The 14,765-nt window shown below is 38.2% G+C and overlaps 1 protein-coding gene across 1 annotated transcript in view; it reads right to left on the bottom strand.

Annotated features, from left to right (window-relative positions):
* LOC146822800 (fibrous sheath-interacting protein 2-like) overlaps positions 1-14,765 on the bottom strand; it is a 666,318-nt gene that overhangs the window by 425,398 nt on the left and 226,155 nt on the right. The window contains exon 3 of the mRNA XM_085606304.1: positions 10,985-11,131. Coding sequence (XP_085462430.1) covers positions 10,985-11,131 — 147 coding nt within the window. The remainder of the gene's footprint in view (positions 1-10,984; positions 11,132-14,765) is intronic.

Raw genomic sequence — 14,765 nt, forward strand, 5'->3', positions numbered from 1 at the left:
AGTTTAATGTAGTGTGCTCTGAAATACCAAACTATGTTTGTGTTTGTTGTCGACGTACTCATTATAAAAGTCAAAGTAGAAATGTTGATTTGTATTTGAAAAGTGAAAAGGAGAACAATGGGTAAGTGGGAAGAATTTGCAACATACTTGTTTGTTGAAGGTCGATTTGAGTTAGGTAGTGATCAACGTATATGTAAATATTGTTACAACAAATTAGAAGAGAAAAAAAATGCCTGCTAGAGCAGTGCACATTAAGTTGGAGTTAGTAGCTATTCCACAGGAGCTGGCCAAATTGAGTACATATGAGTCGGTTCTAATTCAATCTGTTCATCCTTTTCAAACTATTTGGATGGAGCCTAAAACAGGTAAACTGCCACCATCAGACTTGCAAAAAGGGCTGAAAAGAAGAGTGGTGTACTTACCTTTGGATTTTAAGAAAAACATTGAAACTATTGCTGGAGAGAAAGAGAAAGATGAGGCAGTAGTTATTTTAGTAAATGGTGTACCCACAAAGAGTCGGAAAATATGGCAAGATTTGTGGATGTTAATAAATTTGAAAAGGCTACCTTATATCTTATAGAGAACAATATTTATTACAAAAATGTAAATGTAGATGAACAGGTAATATGTTTAGAAGATGATTTTGAAATTTCAAGTGGTCAAATAGAGAAAGTGGACAAGTCAAGGACTGAAGAGATTTATGAACATTATACAATATGTCCTTTGCATTCAAAATAAGTGATAGGAAGTAGCATTGAGTTATTTCAAATGAAAAAAGTACAGGGAACTCCAAAGAGTGTATAGGAGAAAAGCTTGGAAGCTTGTTGTTTTCCAGAGTTGTTTCCTACTGGAGAAGGTGGACGATATGATGACCGACCTGTACGGATTCCAGCTTCAGAATATCAGTCAACAAGATTATATTCTGAAGATCCTAGATTTCGACGGTGCATTCTATACATATTTAACCTTTTGTTTGAAAGTGATCGGTATTCTGAAGATCCTAGATTTCGACGGTGCATTCCATACATATTTAACCTTTTGTTTGAAAGTGATGTGTCTTCTCTCTCGTATGCAGTGAATCATATACTTAAAACTGGAGTTCATGAATCACTTCTTTCTGCGAAAGAATTTGCCGAGAAAGTTCAAGAAACAGATGAAAATTTAGAAGCACAGTTAATCAATTTGATGGCATGATAACGTGGAACAAATGAGTATTGGTATCGTCGTCATGGAGAACTCAAGTGAATGTTACGGAACCTAGGTACACCAACATGGTTTGTCACACTTAGCTGTGCAGAGTATGCATGGGAAGATTTGCTTGAGTTTTTAAGAGAAGGGAATTCTAATATAAAAAATGTTGAAATAAAGACTCCTGGTGAATTGTGTTCATTGGATCCTGTAAATGTGTGCAGATATTTTAATCATAAGTTTCAAGGTGTGATGTCTTTTATCTGTAATAAAAAGAATCCACCTCTTGAAGAAGTTACCGATTTCTTTTGGAGAAAGGAGTATCAAGCAAGAGGTGCACCTCATATACATATGCTAGTATGGATCAAGGATGCACAGAAATGATTCTGATGAAACAGTATTGTCTTTCATCGAACAGTATGTGACATGTGAGATTCCAAGAGAAGGAGGAGATAGAAGCTTGAGACAGCAAGTTTTACGTTTCCAAAGTCACAGTTGTGGAAAGTATTGCAGAAGAAAATACAAGTCTAAAGGAAAATTTTACACCAAATGTCCGTTTGGTTTTCCCCGTCAAGTCATTTGTAAAGGAAGAGTAAATTCTTTTTTTTCTTCTGTGAGGCACAAAATAACTCGGAAATCTCCAAAGAATACCTACAACTTAAAAAGAACAGAAGTGTCAAAGTATATCAATGACTACAATCCAGTCATTTTAAAAATGTGGAATGCGAACATGGACATCCAGTATGTTGCGGATAACTAATTGCTGTTGCACGTTATGTTACATCGTGCATAACAAAATCTGAAAAAACAGAGATGAAACAAATGTGGGAAGAAATTGCACAAGAGAATAGTCTCAGCAAAATATTGAACAGCTTTAGTTTGAAAATGCTTTCCCACAGAGAAATTGGATTGTATGAATGTTCAGACCGCTTGTGTTCTTCAAGTTTATATTCAAAGTCACGAGGAATCATTTGGGTAAGTTTAGGTCTTGCCTTCAAACGAAATAGAGTGTTGAAATCATTGGAAGTAATTGAACAATTAGCAGCAAATGAGCCAGATAGTACAGACATCTTAAAACTAATATGTTGGACACATACTATCCGAAAAGGAGTCAACATCTGGAACAGCTATGTCTGTATGAAGTACTTCAACATTACAGCTTCAAAAGAAATGTTAAAGAGAATTTAAAAGAAGGAAAGTTTGCAGTAGTTGGATGTCATGGCCATTTAGTAAAACATGCAAAGGGTAATCTTATAAACCACAAGAAACTTAGTTGTGAAACTCCAGATAAGCGAGAATTTTACTATTTAGCACTTCTGCAGCTGTTTAAACCATGGCATGGCGAAAGTGAATTACTTGGAGAGTTTGACTGCTACGAATATTCTTCTAATGCTTGCAAAGATAGCATTCGATGTCCAATTTTCCCTACATATTTAAAAATGTTGAATGATGAAGTTGAACAGGAAAAGACTATTATAGCTGAACTAGCTCATGAAAGTTCTCAAGATAGTCAAAGTAGTGGTCCATGTAGTCAAGATCCTCTTGGACAATCAATGCTGGAAAATGAAGCAGTGATTGCTATGCAAGAAGTTGAAATTGCAATGCAACAAGCACACAAGAAGAATATAACATTGGAAAAGTTAGAAGAACAAGTAAATGTTGAACAGAAAGAAATATATGTGCAAGTGAGAGAACGGATAGAACATGGTTTGTTGCATGAAAAGAAAGTATGTCTGTGTTCATCTTTTAAACCTCTTCTGATATACATCAGTGGTCAAGCTGGGACCGGTAAACGTTTTTTAATTAAAGTTTTGACCAGTTATCTTCAAAAAACTACTGGTTCACATTTATGTTGTGTGGTAACAGCTCCAACTGGATTAGCTGCACACAATGTTAAAGGAGTTACTTTGCATAGATTATTGATGTGACCACTGGAGCATGGTAATAAATTAGAATATCAGAAGTTGTCTGGAGAATCTTCTTATGATGTGTCAAGAGTGCTGAAGAAAATGAAACTTTTAATTATTGATGAGGTGAGCATGGTCTCAAACTTAATGCTTGCTTTTGTACACTTCAGAATGCAACAGGTATTAAAAACAGATTATGATGTTCTCTTTGGGGGAAAACATTTAACTGTATTTGGAAATCTGCTACAACTAACCCCTGTAAAAGGAGAACCAGTGTTTAAAACTCTTCTACATGAAGACATTAAGAAATCTTTGGGAAGTATTGGAAATGTGAATCTGTGGTTACATTTTTAATAGAAAGAACTCACTCAGATTATGCGACAAGCAAGAGATGAAGATTATGGAAATATTCTAAAAGATGTAAGAATTGGTGCTCTAAGCAAACATGGTAAACAAGTTTTTCAAAGTCGTCTACTAAAGAACTTGTTTACAAATGAAAACACACCAGCAGAAGAAATGTAAAAGAAAATGAAAGAAAAAAAGTCTATAGTTTGCTTAATGCCTACAGTGGAAGAGTGTTATACATTTAATAGAGAGTTTATGAAATTGGAAAATCAAGAAATAGTTCACATTGAAGCTATTGATAAAATAGAGCCTCAAGGAATAACAATTATTCTTTCAGAAAAACTACAGACTAAATTGGATTCTTTGGAAAAGTCTGTATCAAAAACTGCTGGCTTAGAAATTTTTTTAGATGTATGTTTGAACTGTCGGGTAATTTTGAAGCATAATTTGAATGTAGAAGAAGGTTTAGTGAATGGAGCCATGGGGAAAGTTGTTGATTTTGTGAAATATCAAAATAGAAATGGAATTACATTTTTGAAAGTTACATTTGATCAGATTGCAGAGGTTAGACAGATTGCACGTTCTGCCTCACGTTTTTTGCTTGTAAAAGACTTGTATGGTCGTAGAAAACAATTTCCCTTCTGTTTAGCATATGCAATAACTATTCACAAGAGGGAATGGTATATGTTGCATTATCTTGAGTTAGAACATTGTCTGGTTTGTATTTATTTGATTTGATGAGAACAAGGTTAGTGCTGATGTTAATTGTGTAAGAGAATATAATTGTTTGAGAAGGCTTTATGCTCCCCATTTAGGTGAATATCCTACTTATGAGAAATGTGTTGTGTGTTCAAAATGCAAATATGTTGAAGAGTTAACTATGGTTGAAAAGCAGAAAGAAAATCAACAGAAAAGAAAAGATGTAAAGAAGCAGAATATAAATGTTATATTTTATCTTGAAGATGTTTGTGGTGAAATTATGGAAAGTCAGGAGAAAACTTTATGTTCTGCACTCTACACTTTATTTCAAGAATTGAGAACTGATAGAAGTAAGATTCATTCTGCTTCTGGTATTCGCCAACTGTTGGATACATGTACTGGATCTTTAACGTTCAGTGCTAATATACAACAAGATGCACAAGAATTTCTGATGGTTATGCTTGGAGTACTAGAAGATGAAGGAATTCAGATTCAGAGTTTATTTGGACTCAGTTACAAATGGGAACATAAATGTGAACAGTGTTTGTTAACCTCAAGCACTATAGTTGACAGAGAACGATTTCTATATTTGACAATACCTGACTGCAAATCTGTACCATTTTCCAGATTACTAAAAGAAGAAGATCACGAGATGATCTGTTCTCGTTGTAAATCAACAATGCTATCTACATTATGCCTCCAAAGATATGGAAAATATTTGATTATAATGCTACAACGCTGTAGACCAAATGGAAGAAAAGTGGAAACCAAAAGTAAAAAATGTGTTGCTAGTCAAGTATCTATTTCTGGAAGAACTTTTGCAACAGTTGCTATTGTTTTCCATGCTGGAAGTACTAAAACAAATGGACATTATACAGTTTATTTAAAGTGTAATAATGGTTGGAGTCACTGCAACGATACACACTTGGAAATGAAACCGAGATTGCCTTATGAATTACCCAACTCATACTTGATATTTCTGAAACAAAGATTTTAGATACACCATTCGGCTTTGTGGGAAGGTGTAAAGATACTTTAAGGAATTCATACTGGATGCTTTCAAAGCAAAATGTTTGATACAATATTTGGTGTATTGGGAAAATGTTCACAGAAACTACGAAGTAAAGGTAAGATTTGAAGATTGGAAATAGTATTGGATGTGTTAATTGTGTTGATTTTGTATTATATTTGTGAGAATTAGGGATTTTTTCAACAATCTAGCTGATTGTTTTTTGTCCCTGCTGTTTATGATGAAACTACTGTGATATCACTGTGAATAGTGAAGTTAAGTAGTAGCTGATGACAGCAAAACAAGGGAGAAAAAATATTTTCTGAATGTTAAATTATTTTGTATTATTTAAAAACTCACTGTAATTTGTGAAATATGTTACATTACATAGTAGTTTTGCAGTTTATTTTATGTCGTTGAAAAGTTAGAAAATATAGTAGTATTGTCAAATAGCACAATAGTAGTTCGATATTTAAAAAACCTTTGAAATTCACTGAAAAAACCTTACAGACGTTATAGTTAGAAATTTGCATTTAAAAAACCTTAGAAATTCACTGAAAAAAACATAGGTTTCAGGGACGTTATAGTTAGAAATTAGCATTTAAAAAACCTTAGAAATTCACAGAGAAAACCATAGGTTTCAGAGACGTTATAGTTAGTTGGACATTTGACTCATATAAAACCAGAGAAATTCACCTGTTATAGTTAGTTGAGCTAACTATAACTCGCGCGCTCGCAATGCACTGCTGATGACGTCACATATTACATCACTCATGACATGGTCAGTGACATCACTCATGACATCACTGATGACATCTCAAATGAAATCACCGATGACATCACTGATGACATCATCTACGTGATAGTCTGAAACACCTCTTCACACTCTAATATAACCTTTAATACACCCACTCTAAAATACAGACTACCATTTTCAAAACAATAGACACACCAATACCAGATACTAGATACCCATCCACTGATTCCTATCTATATATTGTGAGCCGGACATACACTGATACAGTCACTAATACATGCTGTCACTCATCATTACATCAGTATAATATCCACTCATACACCTATACATACATTCACACAGTACTACTGATCCATAGAGTTCACATATCTACTCAGTCATGCCAAATATCCATCACACACACAAGTACTCACCTATGCAGATATATACACACCACCTGACTTATTTATACACACACCCCTTCCCTTATATATATAGATACTATCACATACTTACTCTCTTATACAATCACTAATACAAGTACACATTCATGTATGTAGACACTCTTGCAATCACTCTCTCTCAAGTATAGTCAATTATACACCCCAACACTCACATATACTGTCTAAAAACATATATATTTACTCACATATATACAACTGAGACATCAATTCACTAATCAACACACCTGTACACACAGTTAGCTACCCATACAGCCCTTCCGAGATGCAGTTTTGAATGTATAGAACCAGTGAAACAGCTATTCAGACATGTATGCACAGAGTCAGACACCCCCACCCACCCAGATAGACACTCAGATACCCATACAGATACCCATACAAACAATCAATAACCCATATAGACACTGATGTAGCTACTCACCAACCCATGCACCTGCTTACACACCAACTGAGAGACTAATAGAGACATTCACACAGTTTAGTCACTATTCCATGCATTCAGTAATATACGTTCAATTAGTGACTTTTAGAGTCAGTCATGCATCTACTAAATAATCCATTCAGGCACTTATACATCGACTCATTCTTCAATAGACCTTGGCATAGATATATAAGAAAAATATTTACAGTTTACAGAAAAACACATTCACTGGATGATGTCATCAGTGATGTCATCAGTAATGTCATGTGAGATGTCATCAGTGATGTCATGAATGATGTCACTGACCATGTCATGAGTGATGTAATATGTGACGTCATCAGCAGTGCATTGTGAGCGCGCGAGTTATAGTTAGCTCAACTAACTATAACAGGCGAATTTCTCTGGTTTTATATGAGTATAATGTCCAACTAACTATAACGTCTCTGAAGCCTATGTTTTTTTCAGTGAATTTTGAGGTTTTTTAAATGCTAATTTCTAACTATAACGTCCCTGAAACCTATGGATTTTTCAGTGAATATATACATACATACATATATATATATATTTTATTCAACAAACGCCCGAAAGCTTGAGAATGCACTCGACAGCCAATGAACACCTTCCGTTATTAATTCAAATTTGGAAACCAGCATCTGTGTTCCCGGTTAAAAGTCTTTATTTGCCAACGCGTTTCGAGGCTCCAGTCTCTTCTTCGCAGGCAGCTTTGATCTACAGCACAAAGGTTCCAATTAGTTGCATGCTTTGTTTATATATACGCCCCCAGGGGGCTATGCTGAGTGCGATTATTTTTTAAAGCGACTGCACAACTTTTTGCAATGCGAAGGAGCCTGAAAAATGTAGTCCGGACGGATGGCTCCCTGTGAGTGCCCTGCCAAGCTTTCGGGCCATTGTATGCAAAATGTTCACACGGCTGCCCTGCCGTGGGTGTGAGCATCACCTCTGCGAAGTGGGGCTATGGCTAGAAATGTTTCTGAAGCCCTACAGCACAGGCAGCCTTGAGTAAATTATGCCCCTGAAATTTGCGGATCCTACAAAGGAAGAATAATAAAGCTTCACAAAGGAACGAAAACAGAAACTTACGAAAGGAAAATTAACAGGCTCGAAGAGGGACTGCATGTCCCAACATGCTTTGAAATGAAGACACAGTAAAGCAAGCCCACTGAAGGCAATGAACCAGTCAATTATGCAAAGAAGTAAAAATAAAAGAGAGCCTTTTCTGTCTCGTTGCAGCAAGCCTATGAATAAGATGGGTGAGACATCGAAACGCGTCAGGCGACTGCACAACTTTCTGCAATGTGAAGGAGCTTGAAAAATGAAGTCCGGACGGACGGCTCCCGCCCGAGTGCCACGCCAAGCTTTCAGGCGATTGTATGCAAAAAAATATATATATTTTTTATATATATAAAGTATTTGCTATTGATTTGTCATTTATAGGAGCACTGACTAATGACCCTTTGCATGATGTATATTACACGTCTGAACAGAATGAGATAGGTTTAACAGTGGAAATTAATAATATAGGTACCGGGGCATTAAGTCTTGTCTAATAAAAACCTATGGGCCAATAAAAGCTGAAACATTTCAACAAAGATGAGGGTGTAGGGTTGTCATTTACCAATAAAACCCACATGTATTTTTATCCATACCATGAACACCCATTTTTATGAGAGATACCGGAGTGTTGCAAGTTACTTTTATCTCTTAGAAGACCTTGCAGGAAATTATCATAAGTGCTCTTTGGAAAATGGTCAAGCCCAGCCTGGTTTATATGATATGGACCCGGATGAGACCCGATAATAAAATATGGCACATGGAGTCAGCGAGGAACTTTAAAAGGTTTCCTCACTTGTGGGGCAAACTCCTTTTTTCCTTATCATGACTTGATTGCCATATTTACGGGCAACAGTTTGTAGGATACCCTGTTATGTGACATGTTCTCATCCAGGCACACATGGTACAGAAATAACACTTTCATATTGACACTGAAATAGAGAGGGATCCCAAGGAAAAGGCCAGCCAGAAAAATATAAGAGCTAAGCAGCATCGGATGAGAAAAAGCACAACTCACCAGATGCCTGGCTGTTACCCTGATGTGCGATAACAAATCTAACAGTAGAATCCTAGGTGTAAGAGCACTGAGACTCCCCTCGCCCCTCCTTTGGCAGATATCTGGTGTTAAAATTAGGTGATTAGATCGCAGATTGTGATTGTTTCAATGATATGTTAGTGTATTGGTATAGTGCTTTCTTGGCATTGATTACTGAGGGCTACTAGCCTGACAATGGGCAGTTATTGAAGCACATTAAGATATGAAAAATGAAATGCTGGATCAATAGTGGCTTTTTGATACTAGCAGTAAGAGCTGTAAGTGTCTCATCCCAGGTGCATTCCTTCTGAGCCTGTGGAGAGGAGGAGTGAATGTACACTAAACGGTCAATGATTTGCACTAATACCCTTGAAGAGTCTGGCTAGAGGATTAGCATGCTACCCCAGATGTGGAAAAATCTTTGTCTGCCAGTTTTCAGACTTTTCCCATATGGGCAGGAAGCATTGTGCGTGTAACAGCAGGGGTAGAGCCAGTGCCCATGTTTCGGCAGTTCAATTTTAGCATTTTGTTTGCCTTCATACACAACATTGTTAATATGTGCTCTATTCCAGTGGTTCTTAACCTGTGGGCTGGGTACTGTTGGAGATCCACGAAGCCAACACAAGGGTTGCACAACAGCTTACATTTTTTCTAATATTAACAGATAATTGAAGAAGCAAAATTTAATGTTAACATTTTTAAAACGTCTATAAATACCTACAACTCCAACACACCCTCACTCCCTACGCACCTACAGGCACCACATTCCCAGAATTCAGTCCCCATGAAGCCCAAATCCTGATGGGGAATCTTGGAAGAGGAGGGGTATCTAAGATATATCATTCACTGGTTAACAATTCCCCAACCTCCCTAGACCCCCTCAAACGCCGCTGGGAACCATGGCTCGACCCTCTTGAGGATGAGGATTGGAGTGATGCCCTGATGGCCCCCTGGGAGATCACTATCTCGGCCAACCTCCTGTTGGTCCAATTGTACTACTTCCACTGCCCATACCACACCCCTGTCTGCCTACACCATGCAGGTTTTCTGCCCGCCCGCCTGCCCACGGTGCAAGACAGAGCCCGCAGACTAATATCACATGGCCTGATCCTGCACCATCCTCACACCATACTGGTTGGCAATAGCGTCCAAGCTGAGCACCTTACTAGGCTGGGAGGTCCTGCTCTTCCCCCTAGCCCTACTCCTGGGAGTCATGGAAGGCTTAGACGCCTCCCAGATGGAAAAAATCCTTCTAGAGACGGCTACTATGGTAGCCAAGTGAGATATTGTGGCTGCATGGAAAGACCCTGCCCCCCCCCACCATAGCTAAATGGTGCAGAGGTGTAGGCTGGTGCTCTGCGCAAGTAAAAACAGTCTATGAAGCAAGAGGCAGTCCTGCCAAATATGGTCGCATATGGAGTAAATGACTGGAACAGATACTGTAATATGCATAAGGTGGCGTAAAATCTTAGGGATGGGTTTGATGATAATCAGTAAGTCAACTTGAGGCAAGTCTACAGAGAAAAGTGTCTGTAATTTATGTTTCAGTGCAAAGAAATATGGGGCTGCTGTTTATGTTCATAAAAATAAATTAAATTGTTTATCAATTTTTTTTTAAACGTTCTGTAAATGGGAAGGAAGATTCAATTGGAGGCTGAAAATTAAATTATTATCCTCCGGTTGAGTCATGGGAGCAGTGCAAGTGCATCAGATGGACTATAGTAAGGGGGGGAAGAATGGCTAAATTCACTTTAGAAAAGCTTACATTTTTCCATTAAAATTCTGACTTCTTAAATATTTGTTTGCGAATTAAATACAATATTTATTAATTTATGTATTTTTTAGATCAATGCTTTTTTTCTGTTTCTTTTGTGTATTGTTTGGCATTTCAAATTCTCAAACATTATTTATGCCGGGGTCCCCGACTTACGGTATTGGCCAGGGAGGGGCCTTGAATTATAATAATGATTCAGTGGGGGTCCTTGAGTTCCAACAGTGATTAAGTGAGGTCCGCACATGCCAGTAGGTTAAGAAAAACTACTCCAGCCCATTGCACTAGCTGAGAATAACTTAAAGGTGAACTTTTTGATACCTTAGAAGGTATTCCTTACCTTACACTTTTCTGTTTGTGGTTCAGCTTTAATGGGGACCCGGTTGTATCTGGCATCTTTTATCGAATCAGGCAGATGCCATTCTTTCACCATACTTGAAGGTTGATGAATTTGCTGGAACAGCCAAGGTATCTGATTATACTGCAGCTGCATATGTGTGGGACAAACAAGACAGATATAGAAGTCTCATTCACTTAGTTTGAATATAAGCATTTCTTAGCCACATTTTTCACATGATAATTCTGAACAGAAACGCCACAGAAGTTAGTATCCTGTTAAAATGGTCTTCAACATGAATGGCCAAATCAGAGTCATATGGTACAAATTTGTTTCACGACATGTGTGATTTTGAAAACATTTATCCCATCACTTTATGTTATACACTTCAGATAACTATAAATAACTACAGTCTCCATTACAAATTGTTGTACATGTTTTACCACTAAAACATGCTTTAAGCAGTAATATCTTTCTGTACCACTACATGCGAATTAGCAAGTAATAACACATCACACGTGAAAATACCAAGTAAAATAGCCCTGCATCATTGCATGTGGTACATAAGACATCGGAAAATAGGAGTGCTTGGATTACAAATGCTGAACAAGAGGGTCTGCTTGGGAAATTAGCACCACAGTTCTCCTGCTCCACAGAGCAGGTGGTAAATGTTGCATATCATCACATAAAAAAACAGCACTAAAATCAACACAGTCGAAAGGTGGAATGGCAAAATACACAATGTAACAACCAGCAATGACATAAATCTACATTGGAAAATAATATATAAAAAAAACTAATATAGCGAACCAACTGGTCCACACACAAAATTTCCAACAAGAGACTGATTATTCTTAAACTCACAGGATACTGCAATGATGCACAATGGCCTATAAATGCACTCCACACCTACCCTAAAGCAAGCACATATTTACCAGTAATTCAGACTTGATGAATTCACATTGTGAACCTACAAGTCCATCTGCAACCAAAGGAGTAACCTTCTCAGCACCAAAGATCACCTGCCACTCTGTACGAGAAGGCCCACACTCGTTAGGAGATACCTAAATTCCCTCAACATGTCCCAAGACAGCATTCTAACTACATACCTTCTGGACATGGGTGGGTTATTTAGAGTTAGGCAGATCAGTAGCTCTGCAGTAAATTGGTAAATAGTACTTCAAGATCTCAGTAGTGATGGCCCATCCTATTTAGGGGAAGGACACAGCCACACATTGACAAGGTATAGCAAACTAAGGCAGAGAAACGTACTATGGCCCACTGCAAAAGTTGAAAATTCCTTGCGTGTCAGGGTTCTTGTTTTTTTGCTGTTTAGAAATACCTTGCCAATGTGAGTATTTGTTTCAGAAAAGTAAAGTTAATGACCATGTCTGGAAAACAACATGGCAGTTCAGATCGACAAGCAGATTCGACAAAAGTGCTTCCATCAACGGGGCAAAATAATTTTCATTCCCTCCAGGCAGGAAAGGATTTCTACATTTCTAAATGTGAGCAAGGTTCTTTTGCCATGCTCTAAATGAGCCCCACTGACTCAATATCAAATCTTCTGAATGCCATTGGGGATAGGCTGCAGTCTAAAATCATAGCTGCCAAGGTGTCAGATTTCTTGCGTGATATTTTCATAAATTCAGTGTAATTCTGAGTGACATTCAACAACTATGTGTGACACTTTCCCGCAAGAAAAAATCAAGCAATGGAGTGGAGGGAAACAAATAAATATAAGAAATGACACCCATTTGAGCAACAAGAGACTCTAAAAAGGTCTTAAAAGTTCTGCACACTGGAAATGGAATGGAACTAACAGGAGTCTCATAGCTGCTAATTTTTCATATTGCACATTTGCATAGTTGTATTGTACTTATGAATCACATTTTGCTGATTAATGTGTGACACCATGAGTGACACTTTCTCGCCAGTAAAACTAGCCAATGAAGTCCAAATAAAAAGCTAAATATCACAAATCGCCACCTTTTGAGGAATGAGAAGCACTGGCCTGACTATATGGTCCATTCTAAGATCATTAACACCCATCTGAAGTAGCGCAACCCAACCCAGTGCATTCTAACTCCATTGACAGCATCATCATCAGGTCTCCAGCATCAGAAACAGCTGGCCTGACCCAGATTTCAAACCCTACAGAATTATAACAGGTCTACCCCTGCTCAAAGCACTTTGACCCCCTATATCCTTCAGAGCCATCCCATGTTGTTATGTTATGTTATGTTACTGTCCATTTCTTAAGCACACGTTCACCAAACGGTCTCTTGGCGCTAGGTAACTGATCAGCCTTCCTCCCTACTTATTGGTAAGCTTGTCTGAAAAACCATGTCTTCAGAGATATCCTGAACATAGTGGGATCAGTAGTGGACCTAAGGTCCAGGGGCAGGCTATTCCATACTCGAGGGGCGATAACGGTAAACCTACGCCCTCTGATCCGAAGGCCACGAGATATTAGTGCACTAGTAGGGCAGTATTTTATGATCCAAAATTTCACAAATGGGGGATAGTTCAGGTAGAGGGCCTTAAATACCATACAACATACTTTAAACATTATTCTCTGTTCCACTGGCAGCCAATGAAGGCCCATGGTCACCTGGATGATGTGGCCATGTTTGGGCAGATTGTGTATCAGCCTTGAGGCCTGACTTGGGATTAGCTGGAGCCTACACATCAGGACTTTGGGAAGACCCAGGTAAAGCGAATTGGCATAGTCAATTCTGTACATGCCTAATGCGATTATTATTTAGGTCAGAGACTCCCTGGTAAGAATTTTTTTAATCTTTTTTATGAGTCAGAGCTGGCAGAAGCTAGCAGAAGTCACTGCTACTACCTGCTGCTTGAGGGATAGCTCCTCATCGATAATAATGCCAAAGCATTTACTGCCTTTTTTGGTGCAGGGTGGAGCCCATTTCCCTGGGCCACAAAAAGGGGTCCAATAATCCATCTTACTTTTTGTGATGATAATTTCTGTATTATCATAGTTAAACTTCAGATGGTTTCTGTTCATCTAACCCAGAATGAACAGGATAGTGTCCTGAAATTGCTGTTGAGACATGGGGCTATCGTTAATCAAGAATAACACTGGAATGTTGTCCGCATAGTTAAAGATGTTGATATTCTTATTTTTTAGTGCATTGATCAAGGGGCGAATATATATGTTAAAGAGGCAAGGAGACAGCAAAGAGCCTTGGGGAACCCCACAATTCAGTTGTACCTCAGTAGAAGAAAAAGAAAAAGGGGGTAGCCAGTTCAGCGCTGAGTCACGAAAACCTGCAGCCCTGACCCGGTCATCCAAGATAATGTGGTTGACCATCTCAAAAGCCGCAGACAGGCCCTGTAGTAGCAAGGCTTGAGTATTGCTGTTGTCTACTTCTCTATGCATGTCATCAACGAAATACATGATTACTGCTTCTGTGGAATGTACCGGCCGAAAAAATTCTTGAGCTGGGTGCAAGAAGCCTGACTCCTCGATGAATAGGCACAGATGGCGGGCTTCATGAGCCTCGAGTAGTTTAGCCAGACAGGGTAAGAGAGAGATAGGCCAAATATTTTTCATATCAATGGGATCGGCTCCAGCTTCCTTTAGGATTGGTGCAATAGTCGCTTTTTTGAAAGACTTAGAGAAGAGATAGTACGAGGTCAGGAAACCAAGTACATACTGCTCTCAGAACCTTTGGGGGACAAATATAATTTGGTGAACCTGACTTCACCTTTGTCAATAGGAAGACTAGGTCCTCTTGCGCTTGATTGGTGAAGCAGGTAC

Source organism: Triturus cristatus, chromosome 5_2 (genome assembly GCF_964204655.1).
Source record: "Triturus cristatus chromosome 5_2, aTriCri1.1, whole genome shotgun sequence".
NCBI lineage: Eukaryota > Metazoa > Chordata > Amphibia > Caudata > Salamandridae > Triturus > Triturus cristatus.